General features: G+C 38.7%; 1 protein-coding gene across 1 annotated transcript in view; it reads right to left on the reverse strand.

Moving 5' to 3' along the window:
• The window catches only part of MACROD2 (mono-ADP ribosylhydrolase 2), a gene marked incomplete at both ends in the record, with an annotated part of 2062459 nt that overhangs the window by 181308 nt on the left and 1856408 nt on the right, over positions 1-24743 (reverse strand). Inside the window, 2 exons of the mRNA XM_080716162.1 lie at positions 13480-13563; positions 20379-20423. Of these exons, the coding sequence (XP_080572288.1) occupies positions 13480-13563; positions 20379-20423 (129 nt within the window). The remainder of the gene's footprint in view (positions 1-13479; positions 13564-20378; positions 20424-24743) is intronic.

Consider the following 24743-nt stretch of genomic DNA (forward strand, 5'->3'; position numbering starts at 1 on the left):
AATATTTCCAAATGCTATATCTGAATATATATTAATATTCCAACTAGAAATCCTAAAAATTAGCAACAATAAAAGCAAACAATACAATTTAGAGATAGGTAAAAGACTAACATAAATAATGAATCTCCACAGATAACCAATCTTAGTTGTCTGTTGGATGGAAAATCTTGTTTCTCTGGTTCTGGTGTGTACCTATTTCTTCTTTGTAGTAATTCTCTTTGAGTATTTTCTCTAGCGCTGGGTTTGAAGACATAAATTCCTTCAGTTTCTGTTTGACATGGAAGCTTCTTTTTCCAGTTAATTTGATAGAAAGTTTTGCTGGGTCGGACATTTTTGGCTGGAAGTTGTTTTCTTTCAGAGTTTAGAATATGTTACTCCAAGCCCTTCTGGCCCTCATGACTTGGTTTGGGAAGTCTGGAGTGATTCTAATTGGTTTGCCTCTGAATGTCATTTGGCCCTTTGTTTCTGTTGCCTTTAAGATTCTCTGCTTGACTTCCACATTGGTCATTTTGACAATTATGTGGCATGAGGATCCTTTTCTCTGATCCTGTCTAAAGGGAGTTCTATAAGTTTCCTGGACCTGTGTATCGACCTCTTGCTCTATGTTTGGAAAATTTTCTGCTATTACTTCCTTGAAGAGATTGTTGATCCCTTTGGTTTCACCTTCTTTTCCCTCCTTTATTCCAATTATTCTTAGGTTAGATCTCTTAAAATGGGCCCATATTTCTTCAATGTCAGATTCCTGCTGTCAGATTTTTTTTTCTAAATTAGAAACTATGCATTCATTTTTGGAGTGATCATCTTCTAGGAGCGAGATTCTATTCTCCATGTGGTCTAATCGGTTGTTTGTGCTTTGAATTGAGGCCTTTACTTCATTAATTGCATCCTTTATCTCTTTTTGGCTCTCTTTGAATTCTTTTTGAAGCACCTCTATTATTTCTACAATTATTTTCCTGATTTGACCTTCTAGAAATCTCTGAATTTCTGTTTTATCGGGTTCTGATGTTGTGGGGTTGTGGGCATTCATTGCTCCATTGTTATTTCTCTTTCCCATGATTTCAGAAGTTTGTGCCTCCTCTGAGTTCTTCCCTTGGGTCACTATGACTTCACTTAAGGTGCTCTGGATCTCGAATCTGTGGTATCTCAGTCCCCACTACTCCTTTACTGGGTTGTATCGCAGAGTCTCAGACCCAGAAAGTCAATCAAGGCTGTTTTAGACCATGGGGGGTGCCAGGTTGGGCATTCTCCTATGGTAGGATATCTCTGCCACCACCACTCCCCCACTGGGTCAAGTCTCTGGGAGTACAATACTGGGATTTCTCCTCTAGGGGCCACAATTTGACTAACTGTTGTTGAGTGTGCTGATGGAGCTGTAGTGGCTCGATTACACTGCTGCTGCTGCCGGTGGCAATATGGCGCTGCTGCTACGCCCTCGGCCGTGAGACTGGCATATTTTTTCTCTGGTTTTAAGCTATGCTCTGAAATTCCTGCAGGGTGTGCTGAGCCCAGCCCCTGGGAGCTTTAGATGCTCCCTCTGCCGAAAAATCTGCCGAATCCGCCCAGCTGATCCGCAGTGGCTCACCTCGGCTCGCTGTCCATCACTCCTCTCTGGAGCCTGGTGGTCTGTTGAGTGTGTTGGTCTGGTGCCATCCGGTGAATTCGCTGCTGCCGCCAGCAGTAAGGCACTGCTGCTGTGTCCTTGGGTGTGAGATCGGCGTATCTCCTCTGTGGCTCTGAGCTCCGTTCTGAGTTCCTCTCCTCTCTGGGGCCTCGTGCTGCAAGGGAAGATGGCGCCCGTGCTGCTGCACGCCGTGGCTTCGGCCATAGCACTGCAGTCTGGTTTCTTTCTGGTGTCTCATTTTTCCAGCCCTCTTTTTCTCTGTCCCTTTTAATTACAGTTTTTGTTTCTCTGCTGATGGTGTTTTCTGGCTATAAAAGGCACTGATTTTGTGGTAATAGAGATTGGCTGTTAGCCGGGCTCGTAAGCCCCGCTTTTCTCCATCGCCATCTTCCCACACCACTCTTACTCCAGAAAATTGTTTCCCTGTTTCTTCCCTTAGTCTATTTTTAACACAATAATCAGTAGCCCTCTTAAGTTTTGCCAGTTTTTCTATGATGTCCTTTATAAAAAGAAGGTCTAGCACTAAACCAAATATTCTGTTTTGTTTTCATGTCTCCTTAGTATTTTCTAGTCTGCAACAGTTACTTTGCTTTAATTTGACTTCAACATTCCTTTTGAAGATTATAGGTCTGTAGTGTATAGAGCCATCCCTTTTTTTCTTTTCTTTTTGCGGCACTGGAGATGGAACCCAGGGGCATTCTACCTCCGAGCTCCACCCCCAGCCCTATTTTCTTATTCTTTATTTTGAAACAGGGTTTTACTGAGTCTTTGTAAAAGGCCTAAGTAGTAGCTGAGGCTGTCCACAAACTGTGATCCTCCTGTCTCACCCTCCCAAATGCTGGGATTACAAGCCTGCACCACCAGGCCCGGCCTGAACCAGTCCATTCTTTGATTCAAATGTTCCATTCCTATTTCACTGACAAAAAAAAAAAAAAAAAAAAAAAAAAGGAAATAAAAGAATGCCAAAGTTCCTACAGTAGTAAATCATTTCCTAAACTTTGATCCTTATGATCTTCAAAGTAGAGTATCCATCCCATAGTATCAATATTGCCTGGAAATTCATTAGAAATTCAGAAACTTGGGCCCCTAAGTCCGCTGAATCAGAGACTTTGGGAATGAAGCCATGCATACTGGTTTTAACATACTCTCAAGAGATTCTGATGCACATTTGAATGTGGGAACTACTCCTCTATGGGACGGGACAACAGTGACCTCTCCAGCTAGTCTCCCTCTTGCTTAAACTGCTGCTGCCACAATGATCTTGCTTTTCTTAGAGTAAGTCACAGTCCTATATTAGTTGATCTTTAGTACTTACTGTTTTCTACTGGAACATTCTTTACCAAGGGAGATGCTTACTTACTCCTTTATGTTCTTCAGGTCTCTCCTTATATATGAACTCAATAAGCAGTGAGCTATGCCATATTTGAAGCCCCAATCCAACTGTCTCCCACTTCTGCCTTCCCCCTTTGTCCCTCCTGCACTAAACAAATGGACATTCCCTATCTCCTTTCTCCAGCTACATTTTCCTTCATGGTACTTGATTAGGTGGTCTCTACATAATTTTAAATCTGTTAACATCTACTCCTGTCATTTGCCCTAAATTATAAGTCCTTGTGGTTACTCTGGCCAACTAGGTTCTGCCCTTCTCACAGTGGAAAATGCCAGAACACTCATATTCCCTGAATCCAATTTAAAATCCTAGAACTGATTCTGTAATGTGACTTTGTAGTCTTGACCAGAGATCTGTTTGGGTAAATGAGGAGAGCATGACTATAAATGGGATAGGTTGTTGGGTCCTTCTATGAATTCATGACAAAGGATAGCTCATAATGACCCTGAATAAAGCAGAATATATGGAGTATAATTAAAGGAAGATGGTGGCACAGACATTTATTAAATTCGAATTCATACCATAAAATTTTACATTTTGCTTGGTATTTTAAGACATAGAAATAGAGGATATAGCTTTTCTTCATAAGAAATATGCTTTTCCTCATTTCTGCTTTTTTTCCTTAAATCTGGTCAATCACTAAGCTCCTTTGAGTGATGGCAAAGTCAAAATTATGACTGCCAGATTTTATCCTTCACTGCACTTGTCAAAAAAATTAAATTAAAGATCATGCTTATGAATATAATGCATGAACTGCTGCATGGCATTCTGAAAGATAGAATGTCCCTTCTGTCCAGTCACTCACAAAACAGCATGTCACACAGCACTTTAATATTCAGAGAAAACAACAGGGCAGAGAGAAAATTCTGCTTCACAGGAAATATGAGGTATATTCCATGCGTTCATGCATTTAGAAAGATTTACTTCAGTAAAACAAATTAATTATAACTCTAATACTAACATTAGGGCCTTCAAACTAATATAGTGCTTTGTATTTTCCAAAATATTCCACGTATAATTTCATCCGAAAAAGAGATAATTAATATTTTAAAGTTCAGTATCGGGCTGCTTGATTTAGCATTGCAAGAGCTCAGTATCCAGAAGAATGAGCATCCCTTATATGCTTGTTGAATATTCTATTCAAAGGCAATTGGACAGCAAGAGTTGAAATTCTAGATTTTATGTAAAAACATGATGGAAAAGTGTCAACGGCCACTGAAGACTTCAGAGAAATTATTATTCACATGCTACTAATGGCATAAAGTCTGCTTGGCTTTTTAATCAAAATATATGTTTTTGTTTTAAAATATATAAAAATTAGCTAGGTATAGTGATGTACTCTTGTAATCCAAGTGCTTGGGAGGCTGAGACAGGAGTATCACAGGTTCAAGGACAGCCTCAGCAAGTAGTGAGACACTCATGAACCTAGTAAGATCATGTTTCAAAATAAAGAATAAAAATTAGGGCTGGGGGTGTATCTCAGAGGTAGAAACTACCTGATTCAATCCCCAGTACCACTGTCTCTTTATATATATAATTCAATATAGTATATAATTATATATATATATTATTCAATTACATATAAAGTTTAAAAATTAAAAATTATACAGTCTGATCTTCCTTTTCTCCACTCCTCTAAACAATTCCTGAAGTCATTTTGATATATGTAATTTGACATCTCTCTCTCTCTTTCTCTCCCTCTCTCTCTCTTTCTCTCCATATGTGTGTGTGTGTGTGTGTGTGTGTGTGTGTGTGTGTGTGTGTATATATATATATATATATATATATATATATATATATATAATTTTTTGGTGGTACTGGGGTTCTTGGAAACCCTTCTACCTCCGGGTTACACTCACAGACCTATTTTTATATTGTTATTTGGAAATGGGGTCTCTTATGCCAGGGCATCTGGCTTCGAACATGCACAATCCTCCTGTCTCCATCTCCCAAGCATGGGGATTACAAGCATGTGCCACCACACCTGGATCTATACATATATATTTCTAGACTATGTGTTATGTACATATGTATGTAGACAATAAGTATGTGTATATATTAAAATTTATAGGTATGTATTATCTATTTATATGTATGCATGTATATATGTGTGTATGTATCTGATTATTCTTGAATACATGGCTGAGCTTTTCTAAGGGAAATTCTTAGAAACCAGAAGTGATGAAAAAGCCAGAAATGAAAGTTGTGAACAAACACTGAAATCAGTGTTTTAATTCAGCATTTGCCAATTCTGGATGGTCTAGATTTGAGAGTAATGGTTTTCAAATTTGAGTGTGCAACTGAGTCTCCTGGGGAGAATTTAATAACACAGATTACTGGGCCCTGCCTCAAGTTCCTAATTCAGTTTGTCTGAGATAAGGTCTTAAAATGTATATTTCTAAAAAAATAATCCCAGATGTTGCTAATGGTGCAAATTTAAGAATGCTCTTTGAAAATTATTAGTTAGAATAGGAGTTTGAATGAGCCATATGAGCACAGTAGATATTTTTCTATGTCAGATTTAGCATTGATTAGTGAAGAAAAGTCTCTGTTGATTGTTTCCAATCTTACACATGTGCTAACATATGCTTAAAGACCAGTAGTAAACAAAACACAAATAAAGCTCTAAGCAAAATATATGTTTAAGTTATAACTGAATTTCTAGTATCTTCAGACATTTTAGAAGAACAAACAGTAGAATAGTTGAAGGGGTCATATATAGCAGTGTTTGAGTGCTACAAGCATCAAGGCCAGAGGCAAATGAGATTTCACATTATTGCAGCTTCCCAGAGTAGCAGTGTCCTAGGGGCTAAATAACTGAGCCACCAAAGCCCCAGGCTCAGATTGGTACAATCTCTCCCTTCTGGAGCTTGGGCCCTTAAAACAGGGGGGCCAGAAGCCAACAGGGTTTAATGTAATCACAGCTACAGGCTGGAAACTTAACGCTTTCTTCACCAACACAGTTTGACCTGGCATTCATGCATGCCAGTGATTGACAAAGCTCCATGTTATCAAAACTAGCAGGACAGTGTTGGTATACTTGGGTCACCAAAGCTTAGCCAGCTGGCCCACAAGCTCACAACATACTCCTGATTCTGACCTTAGCCTCGTTGTCCACAATGACTGGAGGTCAGTGCTCTGTAGAGTTTCATAAGTTCACAACCAACAGGGCAATTTGAAAAGAAACATCATAGTTTCTGGCCCTACAAAGTTTGGCCCTGAAGAGAACCATGGCCTGCAGGAAATAAGAGACTCCTTTTTGCCAGCACTGACTAAAAGCTATGTTTTATTAAAGAGGTTATGGGAAAAAATTCCAAAGTTTGATTATATGAGACAGATTCACAGAGGCAAATATATGCCCCCAATATGGGCCTTATAAAGGTATAATGAATAAACATAGGGCACTCACACAAAAGATGTTAAAACAACAAAAACACAAACCTGATAACTCTGAAAACATGGGATTAAAGACCAGCAAGGAAACAATAACTCCCATATCTCAACAAGAGATACCACCAATAGTGAGCTGCAGAAAATGCCAGAAGGAGAATTCAGAATTTTGATTTTCACTATGATCAAAGGCCTGAGAAAAAAAATCAGACACAGTGTATATGAAAATAAAATCTATCTATCTATCTATCTATCTATCTATCTATCTAGACATATAGATATTGAGGTCCTAAATAAGAACTATTTGAGAGAAATGAAAAAGACAATAAATGAATTAAAAACCTCAATGGAGACCACTTCTGACAGGCTAGACCATACACATTCTTGGAAAACAGCTTATTCAGAACTGACTAAATGGTCAACAATATATAGAAGACAATATGACAACACTACTAGAACATCCAAGAAATAGGAGATAATACGAAGTTACCTAACTTAGAAATAATAGGCATTAAGGAAAGTCTAGAAGCACAGACTAGAAGTATTAGAAAGCTTTCAGAGAAATAACAGAAGAGAATTCCTTAAACATAGAAAAGACTTGGATATCCAAATACAGGAGACATTCAGAGCACCAACAAGGTAATATCAAGAAACAAGTTCTCACTGCCATATAATAATCAAAATGACTAATATAGAGGCCAAGGAAAGAAATTAGAAAGCATTGAGAACAGAGAAATGGGTGAATTTCACTAGGAGGGCACTGAAGTGAAAGCAAAATAGCATTGCATCAAACAGAAAATATAACTCAAAATGACATTAAACAAAAGTCATCTATCAATAATAACATTGCATGTGAAAGGTCTATACTTCCCAATTAAAAAATAAAAAACAAATATAAATAAATAAGCAAATATAAACAAATACAAATTAATTTTAAACAAGTCTAAGTTGCATGACAATTGAACAAAGTACAGAAGGAACTAACCGTAAGCATGATTTTATAGAAACAATACAGAATAAAACTTATCTTAGAGATACTAAAATTTCAGATACACTGTCACCAGAATACCTGACAAGAACACCTGACAAGAGGAAATGTTTACTTCAGCTCATGGTTTTAGAGGATTCAGTCCATGGTCAGCTGACTTTGAGCCTGAGGTGAGGCAAAAGAACATCATGGCAGCAGAGCATGGCAGTGGAAAAACTTCTCAGCTCACAACAGCCAGGAAGCAGAAAAAGAGAGGAATGGGAAGGGAGCAGGGAGAGATAGAGTTCTCAAGGATATAAACCTAATGACCTACATTCTCTAGTCATGTCCCAGATGCCTACAATTTATCTCTCAGCAAGTTCATCAAATGGACTGAAGTCATGATCCAATCATTTCACCTCTTAACATTGCTTCATTGATTCGCACATAAACTTTACTAAACATATGTCAAATAAATATAAAAATGACCGTTTTGAAAATTGACCATTTTCAATATACATTCACTGTATATTGAAAAAGAAACAAAACTTACACAAAGAAAATTATAATGATTGAAATAAAAAAATTCAGTGAAGAGTTAGTCACTAATTTTCTGTTCTACTCTATTTAACTTCAGAAAAGTAGTGAATTGAGTATTAGACTTGAACAAACTTATCAGAAGGAATCAAAGAGATAAAAATAAAAGATAAAAAATGCAAAATGGGTTAAAGCTAATATAGAACAAGAGATTGAGAGAGAAAGAAAGACGAGAAGAAAAGTAATAGCTGGTGAGATAATAGTTGAAGATTTTTCAGAACTAATGAAAGATTCTGATTCCCAAATCTAAGAAATACAAAAAGTATTAAGAAATATAGTAAACAGAAATCTATACAAGTACACCATAAAATGAAACCACAAAGATGCAGAATAGATTACCAAAGTAGCCAGAAAAAAAGACAGATAAGCCACAAAGAAACAAGTATACTACGGAATTTATGATTGTGAGAAAATAACGTCAAAGTGTGTGTTTCAAAGAGATTACCATCTACTTTAATTTTTACCCAGAAATGCTGCCTTTAAATTTAAAAGAAAGCAAAATAATAACATTTTCACATAAATAAAACCTGAAAATCTAAAGAAAATTCCAGATTTACTTGTGAAGGTTAGAGTAAAGTATATATAGAGAATATTTTATTAAAGGCGCTAAACTTTCTATAATGACATTTAAAAAATTAATTTATAAGTAAAAAGTAACTGGTCTAAGTTGTTAGGAGTTGGGATTAAGGTAACTGACATTAACTAGGCTTTTTATTTTTCAATTTCATGATTTAGTCATTCATAGTTAGAATTATCATTTGTATCTAATGCTATTAAGTCACCTGAAATTACTAATAATTTCATTATTGGCATTGTGTTGCATTATATCAAATCAAAATGTTTTTTGATCCATGAGATTTTAGTCAAAATAAAAAAATACATCTAGATTTTTAAGTTTTATATTCATTATGTCAGCAAAATATTTACTAAAGGAATAATGCTTCAGTTAAGCCTTTAATATTGGGAACATTTCCTCTTTCAAAAACAAGTTCTCCAAAGACAATGTAAACAGAGTTAAAAGTTACTGATAGAATGGGATAAAATATTTCCAAATGCTATATATGAAGGTATAGTAATATTCCAAATTGAAATCCTAAAAATTAGCAACAATAAAAGCAAACAATACAATTTAGAAATAGGTAAAATACTACAAATAATCTCCAAAGATTTTTATATAACCAATATACACATGAATATCACTCATCATTATCATAATACAACTAATCATTAAGGTAATACAAATAAATCACTGCTAATGTCAATGTTGTGAAGTTTTCTGACCCAAGTCTTCTTCTAAAAGTTTATAGTCTTAAGATTTACATTTATGTCTTTTATCTATTTAGAGTTAATATTTGTATATGGTATTAGGTAAGGGTCCAATTTTATTCTTTTTCATGTAATTATTATTTTTCAACAATATTTAGTGAAAAGATTATTATTTCCTTCACCAAATATTCTTGGAAACCTTGTCAAAAATAACTTGACCATATATGGAAGAATTTATTTCTAGGCTTTTTATTTTACTCCACTGGTTTATATATCTGCCTTTATAGCAGTACTGCACTGTTTCAATTATTGTAGCTTTATTGAAATCAGAAAATGTACATCTTATAGCTTTGTTCTTTATCTTGATCGTTTTGGGTATTTAGAGTTCATATTTCATGTTAGGATATATTTTTTTGTGAAAAAAATAAATGTATGATAATTTCACCTTAAAAAAAAGAAAAAAATATCCTCTGGTAAGGAAGAAAGCAAAAAGAAATATTGAAATATTATCTCTAAGTGATCAAAATGTTTAATATCAGACAAATGAATCTGTTATGTGAGATTATCATTGTTAATTTTGGATAAATTGCTATAATATTAGATGTCAACCACTAAGACAAGCATGGGAAGGAGGGGTGGGGAGGGAATGGTGTGCAGATTGGGTGGGGCTAACTGGGCGATGTGTGTTTGTATGTCTACACAAGCTTTTTATCCTATTATGATGTATGAATACAGTGTACCAATAAAAAATTAAAAAAAATAGAAATAAAAAAAAAACAAGTTCTAATTTCCAGAAGGAAGAAAGAGAAAAGGAATGTAGAAGGTCTGTCATTTCTGGGAAAAAAAATGAAGACTGTGACATTAACAAGTACAAGTATTTGGGCAAATTTAAAGCCTGTACTTTAAAAAAATTCTAAAGAATGAGAAAATCTGGCCATATGCTCCCCAAAGTCTTTTTAGGGGTATAAATACAGCTTTATAGTCAGAAAATGCTGAAAAATCAAGATAAATTTGTTTTCTAGGACCCTTTCTGAGAACGTATGCTTTAAGTTATACTGAGACAATCAGTAGTCTCTGTGAGGGTAAACGTAGGGTGTGGAACACTGAGAGAAGAGAGAAGTGAGACTTGGTAAAATGACAGGTGTTAAGCGAAGGAATCTATGATAAGTCTCTGTTACTGAAACAAAATGTGAGTTATCAGATTTTTTTTCTGATAACTATCAAATGAGAAGATCTCTAGAGAAGGATCATCATCTCCATTACAATGTAGATCTATGTGCAGGGATACACTACTCCATTTGCATATTCCCTAAGAAAGCATTATTGTGACCTTCTGTGTCATTACAGGAAATTAAAGCTATGCAACCGTACAATGCAGGAATCAGGTACTTAGGTGATTTTGTCCAAAACACTGACAAATAATAAGTACCATATCATGGGATCATCTCCCACTGCCTGTCAGATCATGCTCTTTTCTCACTCCTTCCTACTGTTTTATGTGGCTTTGAAGTCATATTAGGAACAAAAGCACAATTCCCATGTTTCTGGAGAATGACTAACATTTACATTTCACCACCATGTCACAGTCAGAACGTCCCTGGAAACAAATCCACGTTTATCACATTTTCATCTTAGACTTTATGACTCAGAGCAGACTCTCAAATCACATATTTGAAGGAAGTGAAGCTGTATCCCTGAGTAATATTAGGATTAGGAGATGATGTTCCTAAACAAAGCAATTTATTTAGGAAGTGAAAGAAGTCTTCGCACATTGCAATGAATAGTTTGGAAGAATTCCCTTTTTACTTAAAGGCAACAGAACTGCTACCATTGATTACACACTTTGTGAAGCTCAGAAACAATAAGGTTCTCAGGCTCTACCTGCAATGTAGATCATGTGCTATATGGGAGTCATTCAATGTGGGGGAGCCTCTCTAGAGAAAAAGAAATTATTATTTTATCTCTAACTCATTTCTTATGAATGGCCTTTAGAAATTGTCTAGGAAATGACCTAATTACAGTGAAAGGGACACATGGCTCACTCCCCTTGTCAGGTACTAACAAAACTCACCATCTTGGGCCAGGCAGAGCTGCTGGCCTTCTCTAGGACTCCAAGTTTTCTTCTTTAAATGTTTCTAAGCATTTTAGTCCATAATAGTCATCACTAACAAATTGACAAATTGTTAGGAACTTTATAAATACTATTTCTATTGTTTATCATTAGCAGGAGATGCTCATCCACTGCTTCATGCATGGAAGGGTGAGAATGTCCACTGCTGTGCCCTTCTCCACCTGTCTTCACATCTAGTGAGCCCCATCTCAACTGGCTCAGACACATCTGCCTACGGAGGAGGCATGCCCTGGTTTGTTCTTCACATAATTATTCACCAGGGCAGTCTCTGTACAGACCACTAAGGACCATATTGCTCATGAAGGAGTAGAAGTCACAGATTTCAGATTCAGAAGTGAGACCCAGCATGAGGAGGCCAATCTGGGGGTAGCATGACCAGTTGTATTGTGTTTTGTTTTGTTTTGTTTTGGCAGATCTGGGGATAGAACACAAGGGCATTCAACCTCTGAACTACACCCTCTGCCCTATTTTTATTCTTTATTTTGAAACTGGGTCTCACTAAGTTGTGGAGGGCCGCACTAAGTAGTTGAGGCTCTCCGTGAACCATGATCCTCTAGCCTCAGCCTCCTGGATGCTGGGATTAAGAGTGTGCCACTATGCCTGGCTTGCATTAGTTTTTATTTCTATCTTTTTAACAGTATTGCCTTCTCAATTGGTTCTGCCCCAGAGGAGGATGACAGCAGGGCCTTTCCTTATCACCTGGACCCACAAGACTCACCAAGATGCAGTATGGTCATGGGGTGGTTAATGCTTAAAGTCTCTGTTTAAGCAACAACCTCCAGTTAGGAGAGGAATCAGAAAAAAGCACCCAGCAGCTACACTTCAGGGACCCACTGCAGCACCAGGTTAACACCAGGGCTACTGTCTCCCCAGGCTTCTCAACGCCAATATCCAAGCCCAGGGGACAGGGATGTGGAATACTAGAGCCCAGCCATTCTTGTCTAATGCTGGGCTCCTTTAATGGTCAGACCTTGCTCTGAGCCTGCCTAGTGGGGTCTGGAAACAAACCACACTGAAGATGAGGCTCTTCCTAGCTAAGACGCCTACCTTTCTCTCCTTTCACCATTCCTGCTCTGTCTACTTCCATCTCAGCATTTTCTTCCCTTAAGACCCAGCTTGAAGCCGGGCATGGTGGCACATGCTTATAATCCCCGCACTTGGGAGGCTGAGACAGGAGGATCGCACAGGTTCGAAGCCAGCCTCAGCTACTTAGTGAGGCTCTCAGCAACTTAGTGAGACCCTGTTTCCAAATAAAATATTTAAAAAAAGGTCTGGGAGTATAGCCTGGAGGTAGAAAGCCTCTGGGTTCCACCCCCACTACCACCACCACCAAAAAAAAAAAAAAAAGGGAGACCCAGCTTGACACCACGAGAGTTAGCATACACTACTTTACAGAAGAAGTAGTCTCCAAGCAAGAAAGCAGAAGATGTAAGTATGCTCCCTTTTAGAGGTTTATGCATATGCTTAGGTTTGAGGTTCACCTTGAAAAATTCTTCATTAAATTCTTTTAAAAGAAAATTTGAATGACATAGATGTTGTGCTAATGCTATAAAATAGAGACAGCATCACTTTTTTCAAAAAACTGAGCACAATTGGACCTGTCCTTTCAATGCAAAAATACAGATACACTGTCTTCTAGAAAATGGAAGAGATAATTAAAGACAAGAAGTATTTTCAGCATCCAACACTGAAGTTTGATTGTAGAAAGATTGAGAATATGCTCATGAGAAAGACAAATAATGCTAATATGCCCATCCATAGCTACAGCACCAGTCACTACATATCACTTTTTGCCATCTCTATACTCTTTCAGACCCTAAACTTGTAAGGACTTCTCGCAATTTTTCACTTTGCCAGAGATGGAAAGTACATCATACTGAGAAAAATGGATTTTTAAAATTCATTCCTTATCTTAACAACAACAATAAATCCAAATCTGATTTTTCATCCTCATCTACAGAGAATAATAAATATAGTAGAAAAGAATAATAGAACTGTTCTGTGATCTTTTAATCCTTTGGTATATATGAACATGAAAGAATACATAAAATTTAAAAACTAAATAGAAGTTTCTTTTCATGGTATAATTTTCTAAAGGAAGGAGGGACAGGACTTACCTTCACTAGAGTCTTTTGAACATTCTGGCTTCTTTGCTTTGCTCTTCTTGTGGGGTGGAGAGAGACCTTTCGGTTCTAAACCCTCTGGAAATACAAAGATTTAGTATATTCTTATTTAAATATTTACCAGTAGGGTTCAAAATTGTGTTGAAGTTTAAAGATGTTTTCTTCCTAGTAAGCCCACACATGCTGAATCGAATTGTAGATGCATCTGCCATTATAGCTGAGTTAGATTTTGGCAAGGACTGTGATTTTCCAACCTACATGGACTTAAACTTAAGGCTTGAGCAAAAACATTTTTTGTAGACACCATTAAGGATTCACACAAATGTTAAGTCACACAAGTGCTTTTTTTATTTAAAAATTTCCAGAAAGAAACTCCAAATTATTTTTATATCTAAGGGTGTGATTTAAAAACTTTGTGGATTTACAATTACCATCACGCACTTCATATCAGTTCTCAACAAATTAGGGATGGATGAAACGCAATGCCATTGCCTTTTCGAGGGGTAGGCTTGAATTTATCCTGCTTTTTTTTTTAACAGACTTCTTTTATATTTTTTGGTACTTGAGATTGAACCTAGAGGCATTCTATCTCCAAGCTATGCCCCCAGCCTGATTTTATTTCTTTATATGAAAATAAGGTCTCACTAGGTTTCTTAAAGCCTTACTATGTTGTGGAGACTGGGTTTGAACCTTAGATCCTCCTGTCTCAGTCTCCCAAGTACTGGAATTACAAGTGTGTTCTACCACATCTGGCTTATTTTAACAAACTTTTCCCCAAATAATCCCAAGTCCTTTCAGCTCTTTTCTAAAATATATACCATGTTCTTCTACTGTGTTCATCCTTCATAGTCACAATTCCCCAAACAAGCAGCATGCTTCTCACTAATTCTCTGCTTCTACTCTTTACTCCCTATAATTTACTTTTAGTTACAGCAGCCAGTATGATCTCTGAAAACACAAACTAGACCATGTGGCTTGCCTGCTTAGTAATTATTATTTAGAATAAGACCCTATTCTAGTTCTCTGGCCTAGCACAGGTCATCTGGGCCCTACCCACTACTTTATCTCACCTTCCACTTGCTCTGCATGTTCACCAATTGCAGCTAGGCTGGTTTCTTTCTCAGGGCCTTTCAGCCCCAACACATGTCTTCATTTGCCTCCCTTTTTTCACTCTTTGAGTCCTCAATAAAATTCAGTTCCTAAAAAAGACTTTTCTTGACCACCTGATCTAAAGGTTTCCACCAAGTAACTCTCTTCCAAACATATCCCATGTATCTGAAATTGTTATGTTCTTTTGTTTATTTCTTTATATTCCCATCCCCACCCCATGAATGTAAATTCCCTGAGAGAAAATGCACTTATCTTTCCTAATTTTTCCTGTATTCTGGATGCCTAGTAGTACCAAGAGAATTTTATTTGAAATTCTATTTTATATTTGCCACATCCAGGCCTTCCTTTAAGACTGAGTATTATGGGACCCAGGCCTAATTTTCATTTTCTTAGCAGCTGTTGACTCATGCTAGGATTCTAAAGTTATACCATAGAGCTATGATGACTCATTTTTCCTTCCCCACTTATTAAAAAAGTAAAGAACAAAAACCCTCATTTGATAGATATGCTATTAAACATGCTGTCATTCTAATCTACAAAGTTTCAGGGCATTAGGCTAGGTTTTCTCCTGTTGTGAGTCAGTCACAGTTGAAGTCATTACCATGGTGAGGGCAAAATTTTGCCAATGACTATATTAGAAACTCCAAAACTTCTGTCACCAGGTGGGAGACATATGCTGACCCCTGGAATGGGTTCAACAAAAACAGAAATGAGATGCTTGGGACAGCTCACTGAGCACAAATACTGGGCTCAAAAAGATTCATAAAATGTGGAAAGTGACATTTGGAATCTCACTGGGAGAAGACTTTATTCCTTCCTGTACCCTTGAAATCTGTCATCTTGCAACAGCGACCTAAAGGACAGTTTTCTGTGCTAGAAGTGCTTTAAAAAAATGTTTTAAAATTGAGCCTTTGTGCCATGTGTGGTGGCGCATACTTGTAATCCCAGCATTTGGGAGGCTGAGACCAGAGGATCACGGTTCGCAGACAGCCTCAGCTACTTAGTGAGACCTTCTGCAACTCAGTGAGACCTAGTTTCAAAATAAAGAATAAAAAATAGGGCAGAGGGTGTAGCTCGGAGCTCAAATGCCCCTTGGTTCCATCCCCAGACCCCCACCCCCAAATTGAGCCTTTGTGAATTAAATTCCTAATTCTTGATTTTCCCCTGAATGGGAATTCTGGGGGAATGAGTGAGATTCAAAAAGACATTTATTTGCCCACATTTTAAGATATGCAGACATCTTCAAAGTACTAACATTTCATTTTTAAAAGTTGTAGTCAATAGGCACAGATGCATATTAATTATGAAGTCATCTATAATGTGAATTTTGAATCATTTCATGACATCCATGGGTAAAGTGTTCCAGGGTATTCAAAGAAAAGCCACTGATAATTATGGCCTCTGTGCCTGAGCACAGCTCAGGAGAAAGAACTCTCTTCCTATCCTGAGGGAGATAAAGGGCAAGCTGTTCCTGCTTCTCCTCAAGAGCATCCTTGTGCTTCTCATTGACCGTGTGCTGTGTCTTCTAGGTTCCCTCCATTTCTGGCTCTTTGCCATGGGCATGGCTTCGGCTTCTAGGGGATCCAGCTGTGCACCTGGCACTGTTGCGGTTGAATTGTAGTAGTTGGTCTTTGCTGCTTTTCTGTCTGCTGGCTCAGGTTGGGGCAATTTCAATGGCCATGAAAATTAAAGAACATGGGAAGCCCCTTACTATGCCATGATTAAAGAAGATGACTAAAGGACTTGAAAGAATTCTAAGCATTTAAGCCAGTCTGTTTCTTTCATCTTCCATAGGGTTCTCACCATGAGTATGGCCTTGTTTGACATCATCTGAGACATCCCTGCCTTAATGTGCTATAAGAATCTGGAGACAGGAACAAGAAAGCTACAAATATGAGCCCTGTGGTTAGGCAAAACTGGATTCAAGTTCTGCCTGGGCTAAGAATGAATTCCTCCTAATCCTTTATAATAAAAGTTCCTGCCTCATAGCATTGTTGTGTATATTAAATGAGTTCATGAATATCAAGTAATTAGCACAAATGCTTGATTAAAATATGACTCAGCACAGGTGTTCTGAGGTTGATCTCAACTAGCTCACACCAATAAACTATATCATCTCTCCTTAGTTCTCATATTCACTAGCCTCATGTTTATGATTTGAAAAAGACTGTAGTAGGTGTGTTCAAACCACAGAAATCTGTAAACTCTTCACACAGGGGTTCTTCTCAGAGTCATTTTGCCAGCACCTCAATGGTTTTAGGTATTTGAATTATTATTCATTATCAATACTATTTTGGCAAGTCAACTCATTCTAGTAGCCCTTCACTTATATAAGTTTTATTCTTAAAAATCTCCCCAGCTTTCTTATTTTTATGAGAAGAGGTGTTGCAGAGCAGAGGATGGAAGAAATAGTGGTTTTGATACACTGGTTTAGAGTCATCCTGGAGACACAAGCGTGAATAAAGTCAGCCTGCACACCAACATCTGGAGGGCCAGCTGGCACACCATGGAACCATCCAGCACACAAGTCCCCCATGATTTCAGCACTCAGATAGTAAGAAATGGAGAATAACTCCCTAAGCCCATTCTGCCAAAGTAGCTTAGCATCCTTGGACCATTGACTGTGACTTGAACAGCTGTGTCTAGCTCTTCAAGACAAAACCCCCTGAATATCTGGTGGGAATAAAATCAGAGATGATGATCCAATTAACGCCTTCAAACTTCAAATGCTGACTCCAATCTTGTGGACTGTACATTAGCATCAATAATGATTTCCTTAAAATCACTCAATGGTTTGGGTAGCTAGTTGAATCTCATAAAATAAGCCAACTCCCTTTGCCTAGAAATGTGTGCTAATAGTACTTAGGTAAATGATCCACAGCAAGATAAGGTTTCAGCCATCCTTTACTGGCTGGCTGAAAAGGCAGTACCCCGTGGTGTAAGGATACATTAAGATACTTCACATGAACAGGATAAATGAGAATAGCTAAGATTAGCATTAAATTTATTGAAGTTAATCGAAGACAGGATGATCATTTAAAGTCTTTTCTCAACACCTGGTTCTTTTTAGCAATGAGATATTCTACATGGGTACAAAAATAAAAATTTTAGTAGAAAATTTTACTTGGGCTTTATGTTTTACAAAAAGAAGTAGAATACTTATCTCAGATTGGATTCTCTCAGAATTAGATTATAAGACAAGGGTTTGATTACTTAAATTGAGAGATCATCCAAGGAAACACCAGAAGGAGGGTAGGAAAGTGAGACAGGAAAAGGAAAGTGGCTGATCCTGGATGTATTAATGAGCAAGTACCAGGACTCATTCTATTGGAAGATCTCTGCATCATAGCATAAAATCACTACGTCCAAAACCATAGCTACCAAGCATATATTAACATTGAGCAGTTGAGATGTAGCTAGTCTGAATTGAGATATAAGTGTAAGATATATATATATATCACAAAATTATGAATGTCAACAATTAGCATTAAAATATAAGGTAAGATATAAAAGAGATTTTCTCTATTGATATGTTAGTATTTTAGATTTTTATGTTATATAAAATATCAAAAATTAATTTCACTTTTTAATTTTTTATTTATTAATGTGACTACTAGAAAATGTAAAATTATATATGAGATTCATACTATATTTCTATTTGACCATACTAGAATTTTTTCCAGGCATGTCCTACAAGGGTATTGTTCAACCTATTCTTATTCATCATTGATTGGAGTGCTGCTTTAGAGAAATTACATTCCTGTTAATTTGAGATTGCTTTCATGACTCAGCCAAGAATTTCATAAGCATTTTTAAAAAAAATTGTATTACATAACAACAGTAGTGAGTGCTGAGGGGACATCGGTAGGGCACCAGCCACTTTTGCTACAGCCCTTCCTTCACTTCCTTCATTTCTGCTTGATTTTCAGATCCTCCTTCTACTCCTCATGTTCTTTCACTCTACTTCCTTTGGAGATACCAAGAACTCTTACAATTTAGATGTGTTCTGAACCAGAGAATAGTGCATAGACACTATGATCTTTTTTAGTGAATTTTTAGGAAGAAAAGCACTGATGTTATTTCTCCATAAAGACAATTGTTGGTCAAGAGAGGGAGAGAAATTTTACTTAACAGGAAGACCCATTCTAATTAACCCTCACCAAATGAGATCCACAACTTCAGAATTTAAAGAGTTTCCTTTCAATATAGTGGCTTGGGCTGTGATTGTGAGTAATTTTAGGGGGTTCTGTCATGGAATAGTAAGTAATGCAAAATTAGAACTTCTGTAATATACTTTTTAAATTTTGCAGTCTGGCTCCATTTCATGGCTGAAGCAATGTGGTTGATGAAATGGAGAACATATAACCCTTATCTATATAATTCAGTTCTATAACTTTCCAAAATCTGTTAGAATGTGAGAGAGGGAAAAAGTGATAATCTTGAATCTTGGATCAAGTACTATGAAAAGGTATGTTAAGTCATTTAACCCTGTAAATTAAACAATATGGTGAGAATGATTGTCCCCAGACATATGAAATGAGGGTTCCAGAGAAAGACACTTGCTCAAATTCATAAGTGGTATAGTTAGAATTAAATTCAGGTCTACTGATTCATATATTCATTATGATAAACATCTGAAGTGGCTACTCTAGGCCAGAATCCATGCTTTTAACCACTAGATTTTTCTTATTTGTATAATTTTAGACTTTTATTATAAACTGGAATTTCTTAAAGAATTTGCATATATTTAATTTCTAATAATGATAACACATTCTATGTGAAAAGTCTATTTTCTAAATATGGCTTTAGCAAAACATTAGATCTTAGATTCTCTACAGAATCACTCCCCACAAAGAAGTTGAGTTTAAGCTGGGCATGGTGGCGCACACTTGTAATTCCAGCATTCTGGAGGTTGAGACCAGAGGATGGCAGTTCTTGGACAGCCTTAGCTACTGAGGACCTCCACAACTTAGTGAGACCCTGTTTCAAAATAATGAATAAAAAACAGGGCAGGGGGTGCAGCTTGGAGGTCAAATGCACTCATAAAAACTCTCCCAGACCCACACACACAAAAAAGAGGTTGAGTCTATTTTTAAATCCTCCAAACTTGGGTGGAGTTGTGACTGTTCCAAAGAATAGAGCTCAGTGGAAGGAAGATGTGGGACTTTTACATCTTACAAAAGGCACAACTTTTCCTTGGTTTATTCATGCATTCAAGAAAAGTTCTGCAGCCACCAGTCTGTGAGGAGGCCCGGGTCACATATTTACTTCAGAAAATTTCTCCAACTAAGGTTTCGGTGGTCAGATAGTATCAACTGCCAGTTAGGCAAGCTCACCAATAAATTTGCAGGTGATTTCAGCCCCTAGCTCTTGAGATTTCCTTGAGAGCCATAGCCCTCCTGGAACATGATTATAATCAAGTTTTCTCCACTGCACTGTCTGAATTTCTCACACATAGACTATACAAGTATAGTAAGAGGTTGCTTTAAGCACCAAACTTTGGGCATGATTTAGTATACTGCTCTATTAACTATACAACGTGTTTAATTTTTACCTTAGTTGTGGAAAACTTCAAAGTCCAATTTAATGCTTAAACATAGTAACCATATTTGCTTTTTAAGAGTTAGCACAACTACTTCCTTATTTTATGACACTGAGCATGCATTTCTATTTTATTAACCTTATATTGTCTTCCTTTGAAAATATAATGGGTATACATAAACAAACAAATAAACAAGATTCATTCTTGCCCCTCCCAAATAACAAAATCATAAATTTAATACCTGAATCTTCTTTCATGTCAACATCTTCTTGTTCATTAGTATCATCTATTAAAACATAAGATAAATAAGAACTTATATAAAAGCTGGAAACAATAGGACTTTGAATTTTCAAATTCAAAGAAAATATGGCTCAGTAGAAAAGAGACTACTTGGGCAAACATTTCTGTAACCTTATATTATGCTGAGTTAGGAAGAGAGTGTGCATATTAAAGCATAAGTTAACACGAAGGGCTTATTATTCCTTTTTTGGAAAATTATTATATATTTATGACAAGTTGTATATGCAGTCATTTGTTTCACTTGCATATACACATTGTACACATTCATAATATTATTCTTCAATATCATAAATAGAAAACTAAATATCATATTTTATAAATTTACTAAAGATATTTACTAAAGATACATATTTACTAAAAATAACAGGTATCAGAGAAATGTAGAAATTGTCTTTGGCTGTAGATCAAACACAGGCACATGTCAAATCCTTGCACTGTACCATGAAAAGTGCTCCTCTGTCACTGTTGTATATCCAAACAGTAAACTGTGCTTTACGTGCTCCTACTCGTGTGCCATTCCCACCAACTCCCCTCATATCCCAGTATTAACCCTTTCAAGTGGGTAAGAATGTGATTCCTCTGCATAATAGTTAATGCTCGCTCTTTTAGACTTCTGTCATGTTGTCACCTCTTTCCTCAAATTCTCCTCCCACATTCAGTTCTGTGGTCTAAATGTCTATGTACTCCCCACCCCAAATGTGTATGTCGAAATTTTAACTCCCAAGTTCATGATATTAGGAGGTAGATCTTTGGTGGATGATTAAATCATAAGGAAGCCCTAATAAACAGGATTAATGCCCTTATAAAAGAGGCCCAAGAAAGATTCCTTGCCCCTTCTACCATGTGAGGACATGAAAAGAAGACAGCTTTCTACAAGGAATGAAGCCCCATCATCATTGAATCTGAAGAATCCTTGACCTTAGATTTCTAGCCTCCATAACTGTGAGAAATAAATTTCTGTTGTTTGTGAATCACCTAATTATGGAATTTTGTTACAGTAGTGCAAGTGAACTAAAACATTAGTAAATCACAAATCCTGCCCTGTTTCCATGTTTTTTCCTGTCTGTTCACATTATTGTAATCTAAACTCCAACACTTAGTACCCTTTATTACCCTAGGTATCTTTTATTTTTTTTATTTTATTTTTATTTTTTTGGTAGTACTGGGGTTCCTGGAAGCCCTTCTACCTCTGGGCTACACTCCCAGACTTATTTTATTTTTTGGAAACAGGGTCTCCTAAGCCAGCACGGCTGGCTTCGAACATGTGAGATCCTCCTATCTCTGCCTCCCAAGCGTGGGGATTACAAGCATGTGCCACCACGCCCGGCCCTAGCTATCTTTTAAATCTCCTAACTTTTCTCTTTCCCTTCCTGACTTCTATCCCTTTATGATGTGACTATCAAGTCAATTTTAAAATGCACCTGGAATTTGAGTCACAACCATACATGAGAAGTCTAGACTCTACCCATTATTACTAAAGGCCAATTATATCTGATTTAGCCAGGGTTATTTGTTCACCTCTGTTACACTCGTGTCATTACCTACAAAGATGGAAAAAACTCTGGTCTGTTCTCTAAGGATGCCTGTCTTAATGCACTTTGTGTTGTTATAACAAAATACTTGAAGTTCTATACTTCATAAACAAAAAAGTCGGCCCGGGTCGCGGGACGCTGGGCCCCAGGCCAAACTGCGCATAGCACGCCAGACCCCTGGAGACCCTGGGTCCCTGGCAGGGGTCACGCGGGGCATGCCGAAACCCTGGATCAGCCAGGGCCCAGGTTGCGGGACTCTGGGCCCCAGGCGGAGTAGTGCAGAGCACGCTGGACCCATGGGGAAACCGGGCTGGGTCACAGTGCTACTGAGTGCCTGATCCCACTACCTCCTCAAACCACACATACTGAAGAAAAAGAAAAAAGAAAAATATCGAAGAGGGGTTAAGAAGGCCATGGCGGATGCCAGGATACTGGAGATGCAGACAAATTATCCAAATGCACTGGAACTTAAGGAAAAATTCCCCGTGAAGGAGAACTGCTGTTTGTCTATATTGTTAAGAATCTTGGACATCACCTATAAGAAGAGAGTTTAGCGGAGACCAAGAAGAAAGGTGGTGTTGAAAGTGGTCTCCACGATGGTGGTAGAGACTTGTATTCAGGAGAAGCAGAAATCGGATCCTACCAACCTTATTTTTTTTGGAGAAATTACACCAAATGTCGAATGCTACCGTCACGCATGCTTAGGAACACTGGACAACATTCAGAGTGGAAAAAGAGCTTGGGAAAGATATGAAATGGTGGAGGCAGTGGCAATGGCAGTGGCCAGTACTCAGGGGAGGTAGAGATCTGATGCATCACACCTGTAACCTTTGGAATAATAACCCCAGAGGCAGAATACTACCATGACACACCCTCGAGAATGTGGGACAATTGGTTAGCCGAAGAGGGTGTTCGGATTGGAGCCTGCCGAGGGGTGAGGCTGGTGATGGACACAGCAAAGCCAGGATTGGAGCCTGCCATGAGGCAAGGCTGGTGCTGGAGCCTCCGAGGCCGAGATCGGAGCTTGCAGAGGGGTTAGGCCAGTGCTGAGGCCAGTGAGGCCGGGATTGGAGCCTGCTGTGAGGTAAAGCCGGTGCTGGCACCTTCGAGGCTAGGATCGGAGCTTGCTGAGGGGGTTAGGCTGGTGCTGGGGCCAGTAAGGCCGGCATTGGAACCTGCCATGAGGCAAGACCAGTGCTGGGGCCTCCGACTGGGGTCAGAGCCTACTGAGGGGTTAGGCTGGTGCTGGGGCCAGCGGCTGGCATCGGAGCCTTCCATGAGGCAAGGCCGCTACTGAGGCCTCCGAGGCCAGGATCAGAGCCTGCTGAGGGGTTAGGCTGGTGCTGGGGCCTCTGAGGCCAGGATAAGAGCCTGCCGAGGGGTTAGGCCAGTGCCGGGGCCAGTGGCCGGCATTGAAGCCTTCTGTGAGGCAAGGCCATGCTGGGGCCTCCGAGGCCGGGATTGGAGCCTGCAGAGGAGTTAGGTCAGTGCTGGGGCCAGCAAGGCCAGCATCGGAGCCTGCCATGAGGCAAGGCAAGTGTTGGGGCCCCCAAGGCCAGGATAAGAGCCTGCTGAGGGGTTAGGCCAATGCCAGGGCCAATGGCTGGCATCGGAGCCTGCAGTGAGGCAAGGCCGCTATTGGGGCCTCCGAGGCTGGGATTGGAGCCTGCCAAGTGGTTAAGCCAATGCCTGGGCCAGCAGCCAGCATCAGAGCCTGCTGTGAGGCAAGGCCGGTGCTGGGGCCTCCAAGGCCAGAATCGGAGCCTGCCAAAGGGTTAGACCAGTGCTGGGGCCAGCGAGGCCATCATCAGAGCCTGCTGTGAGGCAAGGCCAGTGCTGGGGCCTCTGAGGCTGGGATCGGAGCCTTCTATGAGGCTAGGCCAGTGCTGAGGTCTCCGAGGCCAGGAACGGAGCCTGCTGAGGGGTTAGGCCGGTGCCGGGGCCAATGGCCAGCATCGGAGCCTGCCATGAGGCAAGGCCAGTACTGGGGCCTCCGTGGCCAGGATCGGAGCCAGCTGAGGGGTTAGGCCGGTGTGGGGGCCAGCGAGACTAGAATTGGGGCCTCCCATGAGGCAAGGCTGCTGCTTGAGCCAGTGAGGTCTGGATCAGTCCACTGGGTAGCCAGGCCACTACTGGGGCCATCAAGAGTGGGATTGGTACTTGCAACGCAGCATGCACAGAGAAATATCACAGAAAATAAAAATCAGATGCTTCCCCTAAGCAGCAAAAACTATGAGTAAAGGGGCAACAGGAAGAGGTCGAGCTATAGAAAAGGGCCCTAGAGTGAAGCAACTAAGGTGACCAATCAGAGGGTATGTAAGGATGGAGCCTCTTTAAAACGCAGGAGGTACATAAACAAATGTATCAAAGTTAATCACCAAACAAGCATGGGATCGAGAGAGGGAGAGGGAAGGGGATGGGGGCTGGATGAGGGCTAATTGGATGATGCGTGCTTGTATATCCTCTCAAGTCTTGTATTCCAAAGTGATATATGATTACAATGCACCAATAATAAAATAAAATAAAATATTAATAAAAAATAAATAAAATAAACAAAAAGGTCAAAGTTTGGGAGGCTAAAAGTGTAATATAGGAAAGCCCTACCTCATTAACCACTCTGGAAGGCCTTTTGGCCACATCGCAAATGGCAGATGGCTCTATTGTAGAAGCATGTGAAAGAGCTCATGAGAGGTGCTGAGATAAATATGATATCTACTGTTAGTTCTATTTCAATTTCTCTAGAAAAATCCCAATTATACTTAGTTGAACTATTG

Source organism: Muscardinus avellanarius (genome assembly GCF_963383645.1).
Source record: "Muscardinus avellanarius genome assembly, chromosome: 19".
In the NCBI taxonomy this organism is placed as follows: Eukaryota; Metazoa; Chordata; class Mammalia; order Rodentia; family Gliridae; genus Muscardinus; species Muscardinus avellanarius.